We start from the raw sequence: 24,314 nt of genomic DNA on the forward strand, positions 1-24,314 counted from the left end.
TTTCATGGAACAACTTAATATCGAAATCCAGAAAAACACCTTAAATTACAGCAGCCTAGCTGCTATACATCATGTTATAAAGGTGGACCTACCTGATTCTCCCTGCTGTTGGCTTTAGGCCACAAATCCCACACATATTGGCAGGGATTCTTATACTGCCACCGATGTCCGTACCGATCCCTAGTATAGAACCTCCCGCAGCTATCAGCGCCCCTTCCCCTCCGGATGACCCCCCGGGGCCACGATTCGTGTCCTGAGGGTTCAAAGTTCGACCATATATTGGATTTGAACACTCAAAGGTCATCATGGTTTGAGGGACGTTGGTGCGGACAAAAGGAACTGCTCCTTGTCTCTTGAGAACCTATGGTTCAAAATATTCAAAGCATGGATGTTTGAGAAAGCCAGTCTCTTTAGTTCCCTGTCATTTTATGTGCTATAACATACATGTTTAATATGCATCTGTTAACAGTATATCATTGGTATTGCACTAGTGTGTACGTACACAATGACTTCAGAGTCATTTTAATGAATCTTCAGTGAAATGATAATGCCCCTCCGTGAATCAAATAAAAGGTGCGTTCTTAATTTTACTTAATTTTCATTGAATATAAAGTCCTATCTTTTGGTTAAGACCCTTCTGTACAGTATAAATGACTTCAGGAATTATATTATATTGAGATTTCACCTTGACAACAACAGCATCCTCTGACACAGGGTCTCCTATACATCTCTGCATGCCAGCAGTGCAGTCATATCCCTATAAACAACAAAACAGACCAATCTTACATTATTTAGTGTTAGTTAATTATGATTTACATCCTGCAAGTGTGTTTTCATACCAAGATACCGAAAAACTAATTTTTGTTTCAATTCATTTTTTTGAAATTTTTTTTTAAACAGTGATGAGGTTGGTCATAGGAACCAATATTTTTTTTTCTTCAAATTTGACTGTCTTTAAATAACTCCCTCCTCTCCCCCCTCCCAATAATCAAAAAAACCTACAAGGGGTACTTATGGGAGAAAGGACACATACACAATAGAGAGAATATAAGACCAGCAGAGTACCTTGATGTAGTAGTTTTCCTTGATGCTGACTGGCATCCCATGAAGGGGCCCCTTTTTTCCCGTCTTCTGATCCCTTTCAAGTGCCATCTCCTAAAAATGCCAATCATTCAGAATACTGATTTTAGAATAAACACATTAACTGCAGTTTTATTTCTTGAAGATCATTTACACCACACAAAGTATCTTGTAGGGAATATATGAAAGTTGATCAGATTAAACAATAGCTCTATAATGATTAAAATCATTATGATATTACAAAACAATACTTGATCATACAAGCATTTCATTTGATAATATTTCTTATTATATCAAACTCCTTTTGAGGAATACATGTAAAACTTATAAACTTATAAATGACAAAACAAAGATAATATTTATACTGGGACTGATAACAAGTTATTCATGCACAGTTATACAGACAAATAGAGGAACTAATTTCTCCTGTAATACATGTAGATTTTGCCCGCCTCATTTTTTAAAACCAAGTATTGCTCCTTATTGCTGTTTTATAATTAAAACACAGCAGAATGTAGTGGGGAATACAAACTGACTGTTTTAACAATAATTTCATGGATTGGAAACAATATTAACAAAAATCAGTGTTTAAAAAATTTTTTGGTTTCCCGACCGAGGCTACTTGAGCCCGTCAATACTTTCAGTGCTTTGATTTTATATTTATTGCTTATAAATTAACCTTCCCAAACCCACACATTACAGCAAATTACAGAAATTTAGTAGAACCTTGTTGGATCGCTCAATAGGGTATTCAATTTGGTCACCCAGGGGTCACATAAGGCTGTCCAAAGTTAATTATGTATGTTTAACCTAATCCGCGCTCGTAGGTTTAGAAGCAATTGCATTTAAGAAAAACCAAACAAAATCTATCTCAATATGATCTTTACCAGTATGATTTTACTAAACTATTGCAATCTGTAAAAATTGGAAATGTTTAGAGCACATTATGGACTATAATATATCAAATACTCCATGGAACAGCTGGCAAAAATCATTACTATAGAGGTAGCCTACATGTAACTTGAATGCTCACTGTAATGGTAATGGATAAAATCATTTGTGTGAAAATTTTGTTTGCTTTTATTTTATTGCCCTCCCTCGAAGTTTGGTTATCTGAAGTAACGTTAAAGTGGTATGGGACACTTCCGTGTTGTGACGTATTGTTTATCGAAATAAACAATAAAATGAAGTGGAGCTTAATTTTAAATTAGTAGTTAATTGTCACCTAACAGTGTAGTGTAGTGGGTTAGAGGGTTTCCTATAAATCTGTAAGTCATGAGTTCGATTCCCGCTGGGGGTTTTACATTTTTTAACTCTCCAAATACTTTCAAAAGCTATTTTTTGGTTAAATATTGTAAAATTTGAAAATTCTAAACTGGTGAAAGTACATGTATTCCAATTATACTGTACTTTAATCCACATTTATTTAATATCAACAGATGTCCCATACCACCTTAAAACATAGAATTCAGTTTGGACAGATCTAAATCAGGTAAAAAAAATTTTCCTTAGCACCTGATGATATCTCAGTGGATTCACTAACTATTGCTGATTCATTTGATAAAAAAAATCCCTAAAATCTTATAAAGAATGGTACAGTATGTATGTATTTTTCATTATCAATAAGAGCTATATAGAAATGCATGTATCTTAAGCAACCTACTTATAATATTAATTTTAATTGCTTAGCCTTGTAAATTGTTAACATTGGAACTGTGTACACTTCATATCTGGGGCTCTTGAAGGGGAAAGATTCAATTAAAAGATAACTGTCAGATAAAAAATTATAAAATTCAAATTCAATATATACATAAAGAGACAGGAGTTTAAAAACCTTGCAAGTTTACCTCAGTCTAACAGTGACCGGTACACATAAGTACAATATTACTTCCAGAATTTACTGTTAGTACACTGTAAATAATGACCAGTAAACTTGGATATACAGTGTTTTTTTTTACTTTAAAGTCTTAATTTATACATTGGTCCTAGGGGGACTGACTGATTGACCAGTCAAAATACTAGTTATTAAACCCGAGTGACATGAATGAGTGAAAAAACAATTGTAACTCTGCCTTAATATGAACAGTTTCTGTGAGAGTTTAATTAATTGTAAGATTTTGTCTTTCTCTCACTTACCTCATCTCCCTTTTTAAGAATTTTTAAATTTATATTACACTTAGTTAAGAGTTTTAATTGACTTAATTGGCTCAAGCCCCCTTAAGTGGATGAGGAGACTGTCTGAGAACCCTACATATTGTAAACCAAGCAACAAGCAATGAGCAACAAGCAATGAGCAACAGACAATGAGCAACCACTGCTCTCAGATGCAAAACACATCTCTAGAAATAAAAGATATTCCTGCTTGCTTACTGATATTATTTATCGTGTATTTCTTCATTACGTTAATATGTAACAGTTACTATTGCTCATTTACAAATAAAAAATAATGTTCATATTGTACATCTGCTTGGTTTACAGTATTAACAGACTGCACGATGTGTGTCTCTTATTGTGTGAATACTTCAGACATGTTTTAAGGTAAAATTCCTTACTTAATGAAAGGAATTATTATCCGCTAAAACCGCCAGATGCAGTCCTTGCAGATTTAAAAATCTCCCTGTTTAATACCAGTATATTTCGGACAGTTTCGGCCTTTATGAAATAATAAGAAAAATCAAATTTGATGCAAAAGAGCTGCAGAATCGCGAAATTAAGTACCTGAAGTGTAAAATAGGTAATTTACAGTATACAATCAGATTACACTCCACACACACTGCATACTCAAAAATAGTTGTCAAGAGATGATTTTGAAATTGTGCTGCTTTTGAGGATGTGTATTTTTAGTCAACATATTGATGGCAGAAGGTAGCATCCAATTAAAGCAAGTAAATCGCTGACCATCATGAACACAATGTACATGTTTCTCAATAGATACATTTTGCACCAACCAAAAATTGAAGCACATGTAACTTTTTAAAACATTCTGCATCAAACGTATTCCCATTTATGACTGTAAACACATGGTAAACAATAGGTTCTTGATCAGATGCACAGAATTAGTATCCATGGTATCCAAATATAATTGCAAGAAGCACGCTTCGCTGATTCTAAAATCTTGCTATTAATTTTTTGCAAGATGAAAACTTATTTACCATTTACCGTAGTATGATACAAAATCAGAATTTCTATTTGATGTTCTGGCAACTTGATGAATCAACTGAATTACAAAATTAAGTAATCATTTACAAATTTGAAAATACTTGTCGGTATAAGTATATACATTACTGTGGTTTCATTAATTTTCGTGGGTATCAATTTTCGTGGATTTTCTGAAAACCACAGTTTCAAGGATACGTAATTTTGTGGCCAATGATCCTATCAATACAAAACGTTACTTGAAATTGAACTTCAACGAACATTTAATTTTGTGGATCAACTTAACAACGAAATCCACGAAAATTGGAATTCAACGAATATTGATGAAACCACAGCATGTGTAAAAGAAACCTGGTGCCATACATAATGGTTAGTAATACGTGGTGCCAAGTTAAACATTTCAAACTGACTCAGGATGGGGGGCACTGCTGTGCCTTTATCACATTTTATATAATATAGTGCCTACCATGAGATATTTCTAGACAAGTAAAGACCCTGGAAAAAAAGTAAAAGATTTCTCTATTGAAAATATACATGCACAGATTTATGATAAACATGATTTTGAAAAAGACTAAAGAGTCGGAAGACTCTAAACATTAAACTTCGATATCTCGAACACTGATATTTTGAATACAATGGATATGTCGAAGTCATTTGCAAGTCCCAACTACTTATCTTAAAAGTATTTTACCCTTGATATCTCGAAGACTCAGATATCACATAGTTTTTAAACAGTCCCATCTAATTCGAGATAATGAAGTTTGACTGTATGTACATTCAGTTTATATACTATGTGTTGCTACTACATGTACTAGGTTAATTAATATTGCTAATTCAACTTTCAATAAGATTAAGCCTATATCAGAGATAAATGCAGCTTTCATGATAAGGATAAGACACATGTTAAAAAGACTTAATATTAGCTATTTGACAGGAAAAAGATCATTCAAAAAGCAAAAAGTCTAACCTAACAGCGTATACTAGGTATTTTGGTCAAAATAAAGTATAAACCTTCAATGATCTTTTATATTTGCCAAAGTAATGTTGCAATTACCAGATTTTTTCTGCATGGTTTTTTTTCGTTGCATATAAAATATCTTTGAGATAACAAAAACAAAACAGATTGTTGAATATGAAAAAATGGTATTATATGTTCATATTAAACTGGTTAAACTGAATCAAAACAATGTTAACCAAGCAGAAAGGGAACTCTGTAGCTAAGCTAAATAGATGCTACCACAGTGTCTACCTACATAGACTACACACTGCAAAGCAACTCTTAAGCTAAAAATTAAACTCAAATGAAACATATGAAATGCAAAAACTTCAAGCATCTAATAAATTCCTAGGCTACACTTTGTGTTGTAACTCTTAAGCTAAGATTAAACTGAAATTTCACCAGCATTGTTGTTCATAAGGTAAACATTGCATTGCAACTTGAAAGCTGAATACACTCAACTGAAATGTAATTGGGATCTTAGTTCACAAGCTACACAATGCAACTTGTAAGCTTAAACTCAACTGAAATGCAACCACCATCTAAATACAGGAGCTACACATTACAAAGCAACTCTTAAGCTAAAACTCAACTGAAATCCAACTGAAATTCAACTAGAATATAAGTTCTTGAACCACACAATGCATTCACCACTGACCTCGGCTTCCCAGATTGGTTCAACCACACAGTTCAGTTTACGGTCGACTTCCAGTGCAACGGCCTGGTAGCACTCACACACCTCGACAGCAGAGAGTTCCCCAGACTGTAGCCTTTGTTCTAACTCTGTGATTGACAGCCTCGTAATTCTTTCTGCCTTCTCTTTGGTGATCTAGGAATATTTAATTCTAAAGATTATGAGATTTTTCATTTCATAACATTAGCTAAGATTTGTATGGTTGAATGCGCCAGTCCATATATCTTTCAATGAATTCATTTGATAAACCTTTTTCACATTATTATTAAATATTTCAAAAAAGTCCAGAGCATCGTCAGGACGTGTTCTGAGAGTTTTAAGATAATTAAGATTATTTATAAGAAATAAATTTCTGTGTTTCATAAAAGAGCTTTAAAGACGACATTGCAAAAGAAACACTCAACTGTTTCTCGGTACACCTTGCTGTGTAAATATAGTACTTTAACCAAAGAAAAATGATATTAAGGATATCTTTGTTTTTACCAAGGATGCCTAGAATGAAAGTTTTCTTGGTAAATGTAACCTGAAAACTGATTTTTTCTTCTAAATAATGTTTAAAATGTTCTAAAAAAAAGATTGAACACATTCACAATCCCACAGTATATGTTCTATAGTTTCCTCTTCTCTGTGACAAAAGGTACACATTTTAGAGTTTACTTTCTTAATTTTGAATAAAAAAGAGTTTGTTGCTAAAATTTTGTTAATTATTCTGTATTGGAACCATTGAAGTTTACAGTTTTTTGTTATTATGAAAGGTAGTTTATGGATTAATTTCCATTCCATGTCCTCTATATCTAATAATTCATTCCACCTTCTTTTACCTGTTGTCACAGAGGTATTATTGTTTAAAATATCATAAAAAAACTTTGACTTTTTACATTTCATAACTTTATGTATGTTTTCTCTAATAAGCGGGTTTGCTAATTTTCTTAAAGTTTGGTTTTCATCCAATTTTCTGATGTATGTCTTTACAGCATGGATTATACTTCCATATTCTAAAAAGTTGACCTTTACATTAAAACCACATTTCATAAATGTGGAGCCGTATCTTTCAACCTCATGTTCTCAATTAAAAACATCTTACCCCTTTTTGGGTCAAATGTTCGGCCATCTTCCTACATGCTGCCAGACACTCCTCTCTTTTGGCCTTGACCTTTGACTTAGCTCTGTAGTATTTATAGATGGCATGGGAGGTTTTCAAGGTCACCAGACCTAGGAAAGCAACTGACACATTTCTCCCATTGAACCAATCCAGGTCGATTTCCAAGTCTTTGAACCTGTTCATGACTTAGAGTTGACCTAAAATTTAAATTGCAAAATTATTTTACATCTGAAAATCGCCAAAGAGGAACTGTGTCTGTACAGTTTCTGATTTACTGTTTGTTTCCAAAAACAAAAGTTACCAAAGTAGATCAAATAATATGGGTTTCTTTGAATGGCAAAAACATGAATATTTAGTTGTGTTAAAAATGTTATGTTACAGGCCATAACTTTATGTACTTTTTTAAAATGAGTAAAGTTTACAGTCACCTTTTTGACTTGACCAATATGGCACAAAAATAGCTCTGTTATTAACTTGGTAGAGCACCAGACTAGAGATTCAGGGCGACCAGATTGAGATCCTAGCTTGGTCCATCATGATATTGGAAAGGAGGAATAAGCATATAAAAACAATGAAAATATATGGCTGGACTGGAAACTGTAAATGAAAGTTAACTCCTGCCAGGCAAAAAAACCTGAGATGTTGATCATTGAGGTTGCGCAAAGATTATTCAGAGGGGAAGAAATGTGATGGTTGATCAGTTTGATTGCTAGCACACAAAAAGTGGGCTATGTTCTAATGTTGTGAAATGAATTGAACCCTGGACCCCAGCAACTCTATTCAGGAGCTCTCCCACTGAGCTACCCAGGCCGATTTCCACAATCCATATAGCCCCATGCAACTACTACAATATTTTACATCTTTTTTGTGTTATAGAGGTTATTTATTATAGTCTGTCCCAAGTTATTGCTTCCATCGCTTTTTGATGATTTTTAATAAAATTACACATACCTGTGAAAGAAATACAGTTGAAATCGTTAAAAGGGAATATACTGGTACTGTACCAGTTATCGGCTGAGACCAGTTATCGGCTTAACTGAGAGTTCGGGTTTAAAGCACATATCAATCCAAGATTTTTTAATTCAGTCGTCTGTTTCGAATTAAGAAAAGTATATTTGCTTGAAAACTTTCTTGAATATGTTTTATACATGAGCTTAAACGATCATTGTTTACCGCTGAGTTTACATCTTTGCACTTTCAGCAGTGGGGGAAGTGACGTAATAAGTTAAAAATAGAATAATACTCCTTTCTGATACGTTATTATATCCCTTCTATGATTTCACATATAAAATCAATACATTTAACATGTATAAACAAAAGGAATTCACAAATTTCCGACAGATTCGTAGCGCAATTCAACGCTTGATTGCATAATTATGTTTTGAATAGTCTACGATTTGGTGTATTACCGTCTGATAATAAACGAATAATTTTATGAGTTTTGTTTATAATGTATCATGACCCCGACTACTTTAGTATGACCCCACAAGGGGCATAATTCAAACTATATTTAGCAGAGTATAAAATCGACATGAACACGCACTTTACTATGTTATTATCACGAAGCCGATAACTGGTACAGTAAATCGTAAAAACTCGGCAAAATCGGGGCGCGCTAAAAAACAAAAAAAAAAAGATGTTTTGGGTTCTAAATAATGATATAAACTAACAAATTGATAAATAAGGAGTTCACTTTTAAAAGTATGTCAAATTTTATCCAAAAATATCAAGAAATGAGGAATTACGAAAAGAAAACGTTAAATTTTAGCCGATAACTGGTACAGTGCCAGTATCCAAGATATATTCATTGAACAATTATCCATTTCCACTCAGAAAAATTCACAGGAACGAAAACAGATTCCTTACGGAGATTTATAATGGGAAATGGTTACATATTCTCTCCATTCGGAATACACTCGGAATATATCGCGCAATTTTTTAACATTATCATCCGGGCTTATTAATGGCTGTTGCAATGCAAAATCTCTGTAGACTTTCAATTTCGGGATGTGTATTGAAACCTGAGGCGGTAGAGGGGGCGTTTCAAAACAGATAATCTGGACATTTTTTATATTAGTGGATGAATGTAGTTTGAGCACAAAGGTATTTACTATTATTGAAATATCAAGCAAAAAGTGGTGGAAGCAAAAACTCGGGACAGAGTATAGCCAACTCTTGAAAATGAAAGTTAACTCCTGCTAGGCAAAATAACCTGAGATGTTGATCGTTGAGGTTGTGCAAAGATTATTCTGGGGGCGGGGGGGGGGGGGGGGGGGGGAGAAATGTGACGTTTATATCAGTTAGATTGCTCGCACAAAAAAGTGGGCTATGCAATGTTCTAATGTTGTGAAATAAATACAGCCAACTAAGACTAAACATCTGAATCAATCTAAAATAAACACCTGTACGATAGACAATGCTATTGAATAAACACCAGTGTCGGCCCATGTACAAGTACTTCTTTCTAGGTCTTTAATCTGACCTTTGAGACAAAGTGAAAGTAACTTACCTGCCTCGTTTCAGTGACTTTATTCCTTTAGTCTCAAGGGTTGCAATGTCTAAATCACCTTAATTGCCGCATTTTTGCAGAGTAAGCATATGCATCGAAAGCTATTTTCTAAGTGGAAAATGAAACGCACAAAAACTGATCATTCGTGAAGAGTCAACGTAGGTGGGCGGCCGATAGTTGACACAAAAGAAAGTAGGAAATAAAAGCGGGGTTCACTCCTATGGGCGATAATTATTCCGGAAGTATTATCCACTCGAAACTGACACTTGATCAACAAATAAAGTTTTATGGCTAGATACAATGATGGGCTGTAGATGAAAAAAAAAGTTTGTTAAATCCACGATAGTAATTGTCCACATAAATTTCTTTAGATAATAAGTGGCGGATCAAGAACCTAACCAAAAGCCTATATAGACTTGACTATCTCTAGTTACCATAACCCGTAGATGGACCTGTCACGAGCTAGTCTCTTGTTTGTATTTTCAATTCTATTTGAAACGAAATCCGAGACCCTTTTATTTCATCATTGCTTTTAACATTTGATGATAGCTATACCTGATAAATAACACGTGCACCAGTCTACAATGTACATGCATGTATACATGTAACAGCTGTATAAACACGAGTTTTAGTGACAGCCAGGAGAAGGGTTTTACATTTTACTGTAACTACTATACCGATACCAATCCCCTTGACAGCCGTTGAAGTACGTACTGCCGTGCAGGTGTTAGTAATTCTGAACAGAAACCTTTAAGGGGGGTGTACGGCCATCTAGCTTGTACATGTACATTTCTTGAATTGACTTGTTTCTCATTGTTGTAACTTTGTCTCAAAGTAGGGTACCCTATTCTTAAAATGGGTCTCAAAAACCACAAGATATATTTGTCTGTGCCTATGTAGGTACATGTACATTGAAGATATTTTTTCATAGAAATATAATATGTCATCGTCGGATACCCACGGGTGATCGCGTCTTTTACTTATCACGTGATAAGTAAAAGACGCGATCACCCGTGGGTATCCGACGATGATAATATGTATACATGTGTCTTTTACTAATTAACAATTTTTAATTGCCAATGAGTCCATGACTCATAACTAATTGGCAATTAAAAATTAATATAATTTAAACACTTTTTTTGGACCCCTATCCCACTTCTAAAAAGAATTTTTTTTATTCATACTAATAGAACTGAAAAAATCCCCATAAAACAAACAAAGGACAGGTAAAGAAGTGTATATCAAATTCAACACGGATTCTGTCAAAAAGGACAACCCAGCTATGGGCCATTCATAGATACATGTATGACCTAAGAGAGGGAGCTATTGCCAAGCAATTGGGCGTTCGACAAATAATTAAGAGTCTGTCGTGTTTTGTGGACCAGGAGTAAGTTATCATGGACAGTAAGCTGAAAATGAGTAAGATCATATTAAGTGATAAAATGGCAGTAACTGTTAGTGGTTGTGGCCTTGTGGAGCTGTTAAAGTCTGGAGAACAGAACGATCGAGAGAAGTACCTTCCCGAATGCGTCGGTCATTTGAAACGTCACAGTGGCAGGAATTTGAAAGTAATGGTGTGGGGTTGTATTACCTATCATAGTCAGAGATTATTGACTTTCATAAATGGAACTATGAACGGTGAGAAATACATCAACGTATTAGATGAGAACCTGTGGCCAGTCATAGCCAAATATTTCACAAATAAGTCGTATACATGTTTCAGGATGGCAATGCACCACCTCATGCCTCAATGATGACTAAAACCTTGAAAGGAAATAACAACCAACTCTCACATGGCCTGTTCATTCTCCTGATATTAATATAATCGAAAATATCTGGTTGCTTTTAAAAAATCAAGTAAAAAGACATAATATTATGATGAACATTGACACAGTTGATGATTTGAAAGCAGTATTTCAGCAAACCTGGCTATGAATCCCTTTAAGGTACAGACAGAACTTGTATTGATTTCCTCAATTCCCCGTCGACTGCAGTTAGTTATCAGACCAAGGAGGCATATTACAAAATATTACGATAAAACATAACTCAGCTGAGAGGTAAGTACTTTTTTTTATTAACCTGTTTTGTTTACAATCAGAATTCAAAATGGCCGCCAATTTACTAGTACTCCTGTTTGTCACCACCCTGTAGATTTATTACCTGCATATGAAGGCAGGTGTTTACTAATTCATAGTTATTTTGATGACCGACAAAGTCAAAGTGCTAACAAACTTCTAATGTATAACTCTACATATACATTGTATCCATCAAAAATAAAACTAATATGTAATTTGGGAAATTATATTTCGTAAATCATTTGAACTTCGTAAAGTATGTAAAATGATATACTTTATGAGTTCTACTTTATACAGATTCGTAGACAAATGTATCAAAAAGAGTAGCTAATTATAATGGAACAAAAACTTGAAACGAACTTGAAAAAATCATTTGAAGAAACAATGACAGGAACTAGGAAAATGAATATTACGTTTACTGCAGTTAAGGTAATTTACTACATCAACACTAAAACTAGTACTTGTACTTTTTTAAGACACTAGGTCACACCCCCCCCCCCCCACTTTTATTGACATATAAAAAATTGAATTATCATGGAGTTGCCCCCCCCCCCCCCACTTATGAAAATAAGGAAATTAGGAGTAAAATTGAAGTTATAGAAACACTACGCGTCATGCTACTAGTTCTGAAACAGTAACACTTTCATGATCATGTAAATTTCTGTCAAAATTTATTTCAATAGCCAGCATCAGTGTACTTTAATTGTAGGTGTTGATATGCTTGAACTACATTTAAAATTAAGTAAACAATATATCAGGTTTTCAAGTTGTACTACTACAGAACGTAACACACGAGGACAGCAGCCAATATATACAAATAGAACGTGAAACAAGTAACCATGGCAGCAGCGTTCGTTTTGTTAGGTTCGTCATCATATGTCGCAAAGACGCGCGCAGGTCCTCCACTTCCGTCAGCAATGTTCAGAACTGGAATGTAAATCGTACTTCCGCTTTCCGGTACGTTATCAAGATTGGCCACATTTTCAATCCCCACAACGTTGTTTTTCCCCAGTAGCGTGTGGCAAGGGTAGGTCGAACTCATTCCGTAATCTGTAGAGGGCGTGTCGACCCCAACAGCGTTGATTTGGCGCTTGTTTATCAACCATGTGACGGCGTCCTCATGCCAGCTCGGGAAGTGCAATGTAGAAATATCTGTGGGTTCGGGGGACCCAAACACGAGAGTTTTGTTCGGGTACTTGCTCGACCAACCGGAATTCATTATGGCGACAGCGCGTCGTGGCATTTCTCCGTATTTCTCCTCCCACATCAATAAGTCGTCAACAGTGACCCTTAAAGAAAGAAGGAAAGAAATGTAATTGTAATCAAAGTACTGACAGAACTGATAGACGGAGGCATCATTTCGGAAGAAACTATATGATTTTTTTTTATTTAAGGAAAAACAGCGCGCTTACTGCTTATCATGTTAGAATATTCGCGAAGCGGTTTAGTTTTCAGGTTGATATCAGAGTTAGGTAGATAATATTAAAGGGTCTTTTACACGATTTTAGATCAAAAATTTCTTTTTCTGTTTTTTATGTATAAAATGATTTACTTCCTCATTTTGAATAATTGACAAAAATTTGAACGTTAGAAGTCAAGTTTTAAGAGAGATACAGAGGTAAGAATTAATTTGTATGTAAACAAAGCTCTTATATTTGTTTACAAATATTGTAAAGTATGGAATAACCATTTCTTTGATCAAATGACTTGTGGCAAACAAGGTAAACTGATTCAATGTGTTCATTGACATTATGATAAACAGAAAAAAGCAACATTTGCTTGAGACTTATACCAATAAAACACATATGTAAACCATAACAATGCTTGAGTTTTGTTTATAAAACAAAGATTTTCAAACTCTGTATCTTGCTTATAACTCAATATATTTGACTTTCAAATTTTGATAAAGCATTAAAAGTACCCATATTAATCATTCTAAACAGTAAAATTGGAAAAATAAAATGTTAAAATTTTAAGCTCAACTGGTGTCCAAGGCCCTTTAAAATAATTAGTGTTGTTCTCTTGTTTTAACCTTATAAGCTTGTTATATTACTACTTAAATGTGTTTATTATTTACAAAAAAAAGGAAGGAGAAAATAATTTTGCATCACAAAACAACATGGGAAACTGTACATGCTATTTAATGCATACAACTCGAATTACTCGAAAAATAGAAGGGGTGCAATTTCTTGATGAATGAGTGTCGTCGATCCAGATAATTATTCTCTTATCATGATCGTTATGAGAGAGAGAGAGAGAGAGAGAGAGAGAGAGAGAGAGAGAGAGAGAGAGAGAGAGAGAGAGAGAGAGAGAGAGAGAGAGTTTTAAGCGTAATTTTACGTACATTCATTTGAAATATACAAATATTATACATTCATCATAAAATTAGTTTCCACAAAAGAATATAGTACATTGTGATTGAATCAAGCATGAAGTTTCAGTCCGAGTCCACGTGTTACCCCTGTTAACCAATCAACGCGCGAGGTGCACCACGTGTTCCTTCCAAGATAAGGGAATAAAGTTTCGTTCTTATAGTTTTCATTTCAAGTATAAAGGAGAAAAGAAGCATGCCTAACAGAAAAGTATTCTACACTGTTTCTGATGTTTGATTTCAAGAAAATAGAAAGGAAGCATGCCTAAAAATGAAGTATAGGTATTCTACACTGTTTGTGACGTTTGATTTCAAGCAAAGAGAAAAGAAGTATGTCTAAAAATGAAGTACATGTATTCTTTACTGTTTGTGAAGTTTAACTTCTAGCAAAGAGAAAAGAAGTATGCCTAACAATAAAGTATTCTATTTTCAAGAAACGTATAATACTTGTCTTTTTTATTTATTATTTATAATTATAATATAAAACAAATGTTCATTGTTTATTGATATAATAATATTGCAATGTATACAAAGAATAGTTCACTCACTGGCGCCAAAATCATCCGTGCGTGAAATTATAGTTATGTTTTTAAAGTAAACGAGTATTAATAATAATTTATTCTACATGTATACTTAATGATATCATTATACATTTTTTACTTTATTAACATTGGAATAATTCAGTCAATCTATTTTTTCAATCACTGTTCATGGAGTCAGTGTTGTCAAATGTCAGTATTTTCAGTATTGTAAATCTATTTTATTATTCTTACAGCTTTTTACTAAACGCGTAGTATACTATATAGACCATACTACCATGAATAAAGAAGAACATCTACAAAAGCCGGAGTTGGTATCAGTACACTCGCTGACAGATATTATTTAGTAACGAAATCATTAGATTTATTTTTTTAATAGAACTCATCGCCGCCAAAAAAATATTTTTATCTGTTGAGGACTGATCATCCCATATACACAAGGTCACAGACGTCATAATAAATAATATAGTAAATAATTGTAGAAACGTGCTTTAGAACTTTTGCTACCTGTAATCCGGATTGGTTGCGGCCTTAAACTTGACATTTATGATGACTCCAGCTCCGTACAAATTTTCCATGGGGATTTGATCGGTTCTCCACATTCCTTTTACTGTGTGAACGGGTGCGTCTATGTGAGTGCCCATGTGTTCAGGCATCGCAAAGTGATTGTTTTCAAGCCTTTGAAAAAAGATAGAAATCTTTTTACAGTCATTATCATAAACTGCTTTATTTCTATTCTCTTTTGAGTGAAGTTACACTCGGGTTTAGTGAACATGTTTCTTCGTGGGTGTAGGCTATGCCTGTCCACTTCTCAAAAGAGATAACTTTATTTCTTGTCCGGTGGATAGGTCGTTTTCCACAGTAATATAGACATATAGCGTTTAATCTTAAGCAATAACCGTGCACGTTAAGTGTTCATAAAAACAGGAAAAATACTGTTTTATAATAGCTCCTAGACACCAAAGCTGTCTCTGTTAATACAGACGAGTACTTCGTATGAACAAATAAGTTTTGATTTTTGTTTGGTCGTCCAACAAGGCCATAGTTTGGATAAGCTTCCTATGAATTATTGGATTTTTTCCTCTGATTGGAAAAACATGCATACGGTAAAATCATTTTTACTCGTGTGGGTGGGTCAATGTTCGTGGGTAGCCAAAGTTTTCCTTGTACTGTAACGGGGATAATTTTTGATAAATATAAATAAATGATTGTATTTACTAGGTTCATGGGGATGTAAATCCGTTGACAAGTGGTACCCACAAAAGCCGTCCCCAACACAGAATAGTGAGTTAACAGTACTCAGAACCAAACTCAGAGAAAACACCTATTGAAATTATATAATTGCCTATTCAGAAAAGACGGATAACATTCCTTATGAAATAAAATATTTAATGCCAATTCTCATGACAAACATGATAACGAAAGAAAACAAACATTTCATCTATAATTGAAAAGAAATTATACTGAATTTTTTTAGGGCTTGGAGCAATGAGCGATTGGCTAATTTAGATTTCAACCTTGTCTAGAAGAAAAGGTGAACAGAAAGAAATTGCATATGAGAAACTGGGACACAGATTTGTCAAATTAAGTCTGAATGGTTCATTGCATACAGAAAAACCTCCTTTGTTACATTTTACGGCGACCTAATTCTTTGACATCGGGCGTACCTTATGCATCCATCTCGGCCATGCAGTTACCAAGGTTAATGAACCGTGAAATCAATTAATGTGACATTCAGGGAATTTCTATTTGGCCAGGGAAGTTACACTCGGTTTTCGTGAACATGTAAATAGACTGTGACAGCCACTCACCAATGAATGCAGTTGCTGTATCATCAATACTTTATATTTAGTTACTAAATTTTTAATTTAACTTTTAATACTGTTGTTATCGATGATAAATCGGTGACCAAGAAAAGTTTTGTTTGCGAAGGGGCGGGGGTCCAATTCCAAATTTCAGCAAATTTAAGAACTGAATTAATTAAGTTTGAAATATCAAGGGGTCCGCTCTCCTTAGATCCGCACCATTAATATGATAAATGCTTGTTTCAGTTACAAACTGATCCCTAAATATTGCCTTGGGCCTTAAAACCTGTAAGTTAGTCAACCGTCGAAGACTGCACGTGAACTTCATGAATTTCTATAAAGGTCAAATTTATATAATTTTATTTTGATTTGTGAACTGTTTTTCCCGATAAGCATACAAACTCGAAATAAGAATAAGTCATGCACAAATAAACGTATAAAATATATAAATTTTGTCCCTTTTTTACGCATATTAAGACTTAAAAGTTAACCTCAGTAAAATAGTTACTAAAGTGCGGACAGAATTTATTCCCCCTTATAGACCTACCATTAGCAACCGTGTGCTGTCAACTTGGTAACAGTATTTTTTGTCGACCTAGAAATTGAGAGAGAGAGAGAGAGAGAGAGAGAGAGAGAGAGAGAGAGAGAGAGAGAGAGAGAGAGAGAGAGAGAGAGAGAGAGAGAGAGATGTGGTTTGTGCATGCAATAAACTAACCATAACTTATAAGTCTCAGAATATCCCCGGAACAGTTGCGTAAAGTTATAAGACGGGTTTGAGGGCCAAGTAACGGAGTCCCTCTTTGCTTATAGCTCAGATCCACGATTCTAGGCACGGTCTGGACCAAATGGACCGCCGTCGCAAAGAAAAGAACACAGAAGTTGACGTGGTGTGCCATCACTAAGCCGCGCTTCTATATATTTTACTACTCTTTCGATGAAAAACCTGTACCTCTCGATTTGCTTCAGTTAACATTCAGCTGTTCCGTTCCGCAAAGCCAGTTTTTTTTTCACGCACACAGAAAGTTTTCACTTTCAGGTATCTTGATGTATAAAGTATGGCCTACGGGCCCAAAGAAACCAACTTAAAAACCATTGTTGCAACCCCTGTTAAAATAACACAACAGTGACTATTAAAATGAATTATATTAAAAGTGGTTTGCAAGGTATTTCATTGGAAGAACCCCTTCATACCACTTTTGAAATACAACTACTATCAATTTTTTTTACTCGTTGTTGGGAATGAATTTAATTCTTTTTAAATATTACTTTGAAATCACTATCGAAACACAGTTGGAAAAGAAAGAAGTTGTACATCATTTTTGCAAACTGCAATAAACACTTTAAGCCCCTTTCACAATTCGCGCACGAGCGGAAGCGACAAGATATTCGTGCGGCCGAAAAAAAAAATAGATATGGTTCGTAAACTGTTGCCAAAAATAGTTGCATATGAAATGTAAAGGCATTGAATCGCGTGTGGATGCGACTGCTGTACAATGAAAGCGAGTGTTGTAAGATTATGAGATAGGATCGCACGAATGACTAGATGATCTGACGATTGAACGTGCACCAATGCGATAGGACGTGCAGTGCTCGTCCAATCATGTGTTTCACCCCACGAATGCTCGTGCGAGTCAGAGTGGGTATATATACATGTACCGCCCGTTTCCGACACTTTTCAATAGAAATAGTTGAAAAGACCACCCAATAAAATAAGAAAAGCATCAGCCAAAATCAAGGTCAATTGTGGCCTGAAACATATATCCTTATACAGTGTATACTGTATAAGGGAACCATTCGCCCCGTTTTATTTCCGCTCATTTCACTGTTTTTATCAGTTAACGCATAAAGACTTAGCGAATTCCAATGTCTTATATTATCTCTCTTTTACCACAACATTGTTGGGGCGAGTTCTAGACAAGCCAAACCCGTAAGTAGAAGTAAAAATGTAACAGGGCGAAAATAACCCTGTATCCAGTAAATACTAGTGGCAAAGCATGAAATCTTGCAACAATCATAAAACGTTGCAAGATTACATGAGACACGTTGAGCAACAGTCTCATGATCGCACAGTAGATGCATAAACTGCTGTAATTTATTTTACGATCTTTAAAAGTTGTGCATCGCTCTTGCGAGTGCACAAAAGGTTGTAAAACATTCGTAGTAATTTTCGTGCGTTGCATTGCAGAAGTTCAGATCGCATTCGATAGCGTCTGAAAGGTTTGAATGTCCAGTATTTTGAGGAAACTTGACGCAACCACATAAACGCATGGAAAGAATGCGAGAGCTCGTGCAACGCATGCGATAGCACGCGAAGCCAAAACATTCCTATTGAAAAATTTTGTAAAGTGCTCGTGGGCCAATTTTGAAAGGGGCTTTATCTCACGAACATTTCCAAAAGTACAACTAAGGAGTAATAGACTTGTATATTTTAGGGTAATAACCTAGACTATGAAATTAATGTACCAATGTTAGGTTTTCACTGTTGTGCAGAAATAACCAATTCTTGCAGATTTACATACATATAACATTGATTTCATATTTTTCCTTTACCTTTCTCTTTCTATAGTTATTTCATGTTTTATGAAAATTATTAATTATTAGTACAAGGGTGAACACTTTGTAAGTTGCCAGGACTTCTATTCAACCCCCGTGTATATTGAATATACAATAAAATATGTATGTTCAAACCAATTAAACACAACTAATATTATAATAGAAATAAATCATGTCGTTAACTTTTAATCAGAGTGGGGGATATTAAATTGGAGTTTGTCCATCCGTCTGACCGTTCCCGTCTATTATTTTGTTTGTGTGTAACACTTTCGTTAATCACAACTGAAACAAATTATTTCAGTGGTTGATTATGAATTTCATTTTAAGAAATAATTTTCAACAACTATTAAAATACAAAAACCATGAAATAATTTATAATGTATCTTATTAAAATTATTATTATTGAAATACAGGTGACACTCAATGGCTCGAACTTCGATCTCTCAAAGTTCTTGATCTCTCGAAGTGAACTCACGGTCCCGATTTTTTTTTTATATAACTAAGCAAATTTAGTCTTGATATCTCTCGAAGTTCTTGATCTTTCGAAGTAAAACTTGGGTCCCGTGATACATATTTCATTATTTTTCACTCTTGATAACTCGAAGTGGTTGCTGTGTACACACGCGGCCGATCAAGCGTATAATTATAGCTCCGCGTGGACATACCTAGATGGTTGAGTGAACTCCTTGGGGCTAGCGTCGTAGTGTTAATTGGTTGATTACGTAAGTGACACTACCCCTTGCTTCCTTCAAAGGGTAGATAGGTAATTTGTAACTGATCTATTAATTTCAACAACTTGTGAAAGTTACGGTAAACTGTTCTTTATTTAAAATATTCGAACGTTATGATTAAGAAAACACAATATGATTAAATCAAAATTTTAACGGGAAAATATACTTAATAACCACAAAACTAAGTTCTGTATTGTTTAAATTGAAGTAATGTAGCACAAAATACATGTACGATTGAAATCATGTCCGACTGGCCTTCCATGTTATAAGTAAAAATTTCCGGCTACTATAATTTTAGAATTTAGGAAGACCATAATAGAAAGTTGTTACACACAGACGGAATGATGAACATAAAATGACATGCATTTCATTCACTATAATATTGAAATTCTTCATTTCAATAGTGGTTGTAATGAAACGCATCCTTTACCACTAATGAACTAATTTTTTTCAATAGTGGTCGTACTGGTATTTCAATCGTGATTGCAAAGTGATTCTAATTATAAATTACATTCATAACCACCATTAAGATAATCTATTTCAATAATGGTTGTATAACAAAATAATATATTATGAGGTATTTAAATGTTTGTAATATTTGTTGCAATTTTTTCTTAAAATAAAATTCATAGCTAACCACCATTTCTTTCTGTTGTGATTAAGGAAAATTTTACACCCAAACAAAATAATAGACGAAAGACGGTCAGACGGATTGTCAAACCCAATTATTATCCTCCCAATCTGATTAAAAGTAAACGACAGTATTTAGTTCTATAGTTGTTGTGTTTAATTGGTTTGAACATATTTTATTGTATTCTTAATATATAAGGGTTTGAAAAGAAGTTCTGGCAACCCACAAAGTGTTCACACTTGTACTACTAATAATTAAAAATTTTCATAAAATATGATATAGCTATAGAAAGAGAAAGGTAAAGAACGTAAAATATGCAAGTCTATAATACCTAGATTTTGTATTTGAAATTGTTCGTTTGATAAAGTGTTTCTTGCACTTGAAAATAGTTAGCAAAAATGATATACAATTTCTTTCTTTCCAAATGTGTTTTAAATGTGATTACAGAGTAATATCTATATAGGAATTTATTACCAACTACACTTGAAAAAATAGTTTTAATAGTAGTTGTATTTCAAAAGTGGCTGTATAGTGATTCTTATAATGAAATACATCCCCAACCACTATTGAAATAATTAGTTCAATAGTGGTTTTATTTCATTAGTGATTGCAAAGAGATTCTTCTATTGAAATACATTTCCAACCACTATTAAAATGATTTATTTAAATAGTGGTTTTATTTCAGTAGTGATTGCAAAGAGATTCTTCTATTGAAATACATTTCCAACCACTATTGAAATGATTTATTTAAATAGTGGTTTTATTTCAGTAGTGATTGCAAAGGGATTTTTCTAATGAAAAACATTCCCAACCATTATTGAAATAATTTATTTCAATAGTGGTTTTATTTCAATAGTGGTTGAAACAAACCATATTCAAAAGGTAAAATGCATGAATTGTTCTTTACTGAATAAAAGCATATCTGAAAATTTTAGCAAGATCTGATGGTCTCTGATACAAAGTACTTGAGGTCAAGACCACGTTTTTGTTAACACATCAAAATAAAGTGAAATAATTAAGCATGTTTTACATTGGTGCCACATATAATGTATATACAGCTAAAGAGTTGAGTAGAATTAGGCAATGACTAATTGGACATAACCCCAATGACGGTATCATTGAGTGACCTTGTGATCCGAAATTTTAAACAAAGAGGCTTGAAATTCACATCTGCCTTGTTAAATAAAATTTTTAAGATATGGTTTGTTTAGCTATAAACTAATGTTTTGTAAAGAAAAAAAATCATTTTACCTTTTTAATTTGTTTTAGTTCCCTCGTTTTTCTTTAGTACAACTTCTCTACAAAAAGAGATCAAAACAGTCTAAAAAATGGCCGCAACCATCGATCCTTAACACATAAGAGGGTAGTTTAAATATATTTTATTGCTTTGAAACAATGCTTTTGATTTGATCTTCAAAATGATTAGACACAATTCCTTGACAAATTCAAAATTACAACTCAGTGAAATGCAAAATGTCTTATAAAAATGTATATGAACTAACTGTGTATGAAGGCAGGCTTACTATACGTATGCATAGTTATTTGATGAACAAAGTCAAAATGCAAATAAACTTCTAATAAATAACTCAACATATACACGTAACAAAACTTCTAGATGTTCACCCTCATAAATAGAAGAAAAAAAAGTTGGAAATTACAAAATAAGATAATCTGAGATTTTTCAACATTTTGTAACTGATATGTATTTTCATCTATAGCACAGATAAAAAAAGACACTGACAATTGAAAGCAGTTACTCGTAACGAACTTTTAAAACAATAAATTAAATTGTTATTTTTCTGCGCATCCTTAAAATGATTGGAATTTTTTTTGTGTGATTGATATTAGTCTATAGTGATTGTTTCAAAAGAAAAGAACTTTAAAATGACCAATAAATAAATAAATAATGAAAAAACGACAATAACAAATCGTGAACCATCTCAAAAATCCATAAAACGAAATACAAATTCAAAGCAGAGCAATTTACACGGACCTCCAAATAGATAGAAGTAGGATCAGGTGCCTAGCTAGGAGGAGTGAGCATCCTCTGTTGACCGGTCACAACCGCCGTGTGCTCTTTGTCATAATAGGGGAAACAAATCGGAAAAGTCCGTAGACAATTAGGTGATTTTAATTATGGTCCAACAATTAGTATGAAAAACGTCAGTCAGCATGCGACCCAGGGAAGATTATACTTGCTGACAAGGTCGTTGTATCGACCATGGAACTTACGAAAAAATGACATCAAGCGAGACTGTTGATAGTCCTGTTTTATCTCCTTTTTTTCAGTAGCTTGCTTCGTCTTAGAAACTGAAATACGAAGAGCATGCCCTTGCGTATCGAATCAACTGAGAGACAAAAACACCATATGCAGGTGATGAAGGTTTACTGCTACATAAGTAAGGTGAGTCGACTATAGAAAAATTGAAGTCATCTCGTTTATCATAAAGTTTTGTTGTTAGGTTACCATCAATGTCCATGTCTAGTAAAATATCCAAATATGAAACAGATGACGCAGACTCTGTGGTGTCTTTTTTTTCAAGTTCACTGGGATATATCGAGTCAACGTCAGTATGGAAATAACAATTGTTAATTGAAAATACGTCGTCGAATGTTGAGTTGAAGGCCACAGCGAGTGATATATTTTTTTTCACGTACAATTTTTTTTAATAAATTCGGCTTCATAAGAAACAAAAATAGATATGCTGAAAATGGAGCACAAATAAATCAGGTGAACATCAGATTTGTTGGAATATGGGTATATATAATGTTCCTATGACAGTGTGTTCTCACTATATATCTACTATTCTTTTAATTTGTGTAAATGTTTTAATATTTTGCAAGCCGAAAGAAACAGTCTTTTAATATAATGTGTTATAGAAGAAACATCTTTTCCATCGGCAACCTTAAAAAAAGCCTGAAAGCTCTAAGCGAAATTCAACCTAAAGGGAAGCGTTCGTGATATTTAGCAAAGGTCAAGGTCTCTGGTTGCAACCAGAGTCAAGATCATTATATTATTCTTAACAATTCTGAACTACAGTTATCAAAGTATCAGGCTTGTGAACTGCAGATCTCTAATTCAGTTCGCCTGGGGCATATATTTACATACTAGCAGTTCCGAGTCTTTGTCGCTGATAACTCTACAAATAGTTTTTGTACTGTAAAATCCAACAAATTCAAATAATATACCGTATATCCGTTTTTTTCGCTTGTCACAAAATTTGCGAAAATTGTGAAAATCTGTACCAATTTTAATTTGCGGCAGTCACTTTTTACGATTTAAAAGGTTTGTTATAAAAAATGATACAGGATATAATTTTTGCGTATTCCAATACTTGCGATATAAAAGATTTCGCGAAAAAATTTCCGGATATATGGTATTGTTGGGGCGGGATCAGGGTTTGCATAATTAAAAGAAATGGAAATTTCCAAACTATGTCAATAATCTAATATTTAATAGTATAACAGCTGAAATTATGTAAATATCAGCGTTATAGAACCATTCTTTGAATATCATAATTATAGTGATACTTTCGGGCTTTACTGGATTTGACCACTCCCGACCGAAATGATCACCTCAAAATACTCAAAGAATGATTCCTTATTTCTTTAATTTATAGTGAATTAAATTTCTTAAAAAACCTGTCTATCCAAAATTGCACATATTTTCCTTTATTTGATGTCTCATGCTAACCTTCACAATCAAGTGAATTTCTGTTGATTTAAGAAAGTATTTCCAAAGTGTTGCGAACCACATTAAGGGGCAAAGGACATACATCACGTGACTATCATTACAATGATGCTTTGATGTGTTAACTCTATTATGACGTCTTAATTGATTTGATTGTATATTGCTATGATGTCATTTATTCATTGTGACGTAGTAAACGGCTCTAAAGTTATCATTGTCAAAACATGAGCTGGTGGAAATTTGACATTTTTAATTGTAGAATTGTAAATGTACAAAATCTTAAGTGGTAAATGTAATCAGATATCTATTCTGATAATGATATGTTCATGTTAATTGATAAATCTAAATAATGCATTAATTTTTTTATGGTCTCAAACAGA

The 24,314-nt window shown here is 33.7% G+C and overlaps 2 protein-coding genes across 3 annotated transcripts in view; both read right to left on the bottom strand.

Moving 5' to 3' along the window:
* Nucleotides 1–65: 65 nt before the first annotated feature.
* Nucleotides 66–9,826, bottom strand: LOC136272355 (vitamin D3 hydroxylase-associated protein-like). 2 transcript variants are annotated; one of them, XM_066073831.1, is made up of 6 exons: nt 9,543–9,826; nt 7,012–7,226; nt 5,892–6,062; nt 1,066–1,155; nt 686–757; nt 66–361 (listed from the first exon to the last, which is right to left on the bottom strand). In XM_066073831.1, the coding sequence occupies exons 2-6, from the start codon at nt 7,210–7,212 to the stop codon at nt 89–91; spliced, it is 807 nt and encodes a 268-aa protein (XP_065929903.1). In that variant the 5' UTR covers nt 7,213–7,226; nt 9,543–9,826; the 3' UTR covers nt 66–88. The 2 variants fall into 2 exon arrangements, with proteins under 2 accessions (XP_065929903.1, XP_065929902.1); XM_066073830.1 differs by having other exon boundaries at nt 9,539–9,819.
* A 2,408-nt stretch (nt 9,827–12,234) lies between these two features.
* The window catches only part of LOC105317441 (isatin hydrolase), a 38,321-nt gene continuing 26,241 nt past the window's right edge, over nt 12,235–24,314 (bottom strand). Inside the window, exon 3 of the mRNA XM_066073138.1 lies at nt 12,235–12,902. Coding sequence (XP_065929210.1) covers nt 12,389–12,902 — 514 coding nt within the window. The 3' untranslated portion in view covers nt 12,235–12,388. The remainder of the gene's footprint in view (nt 12,903–24,314) is intronic.

This window comes from Magallana gigas, chromosome 10 (assembly GCF_963853765.1).
Source record: "Magallana gigas chromosome 10, xbMagGiga1.1, whole genome shotgun sequence".
Classification (NCBI taxonomy): domain Eukaryota; kingdom Metazoa; phylum Mollusca; class Bivalvia; order Ostreida; family Ostreidae; genus Magallana; species Magallana gigas.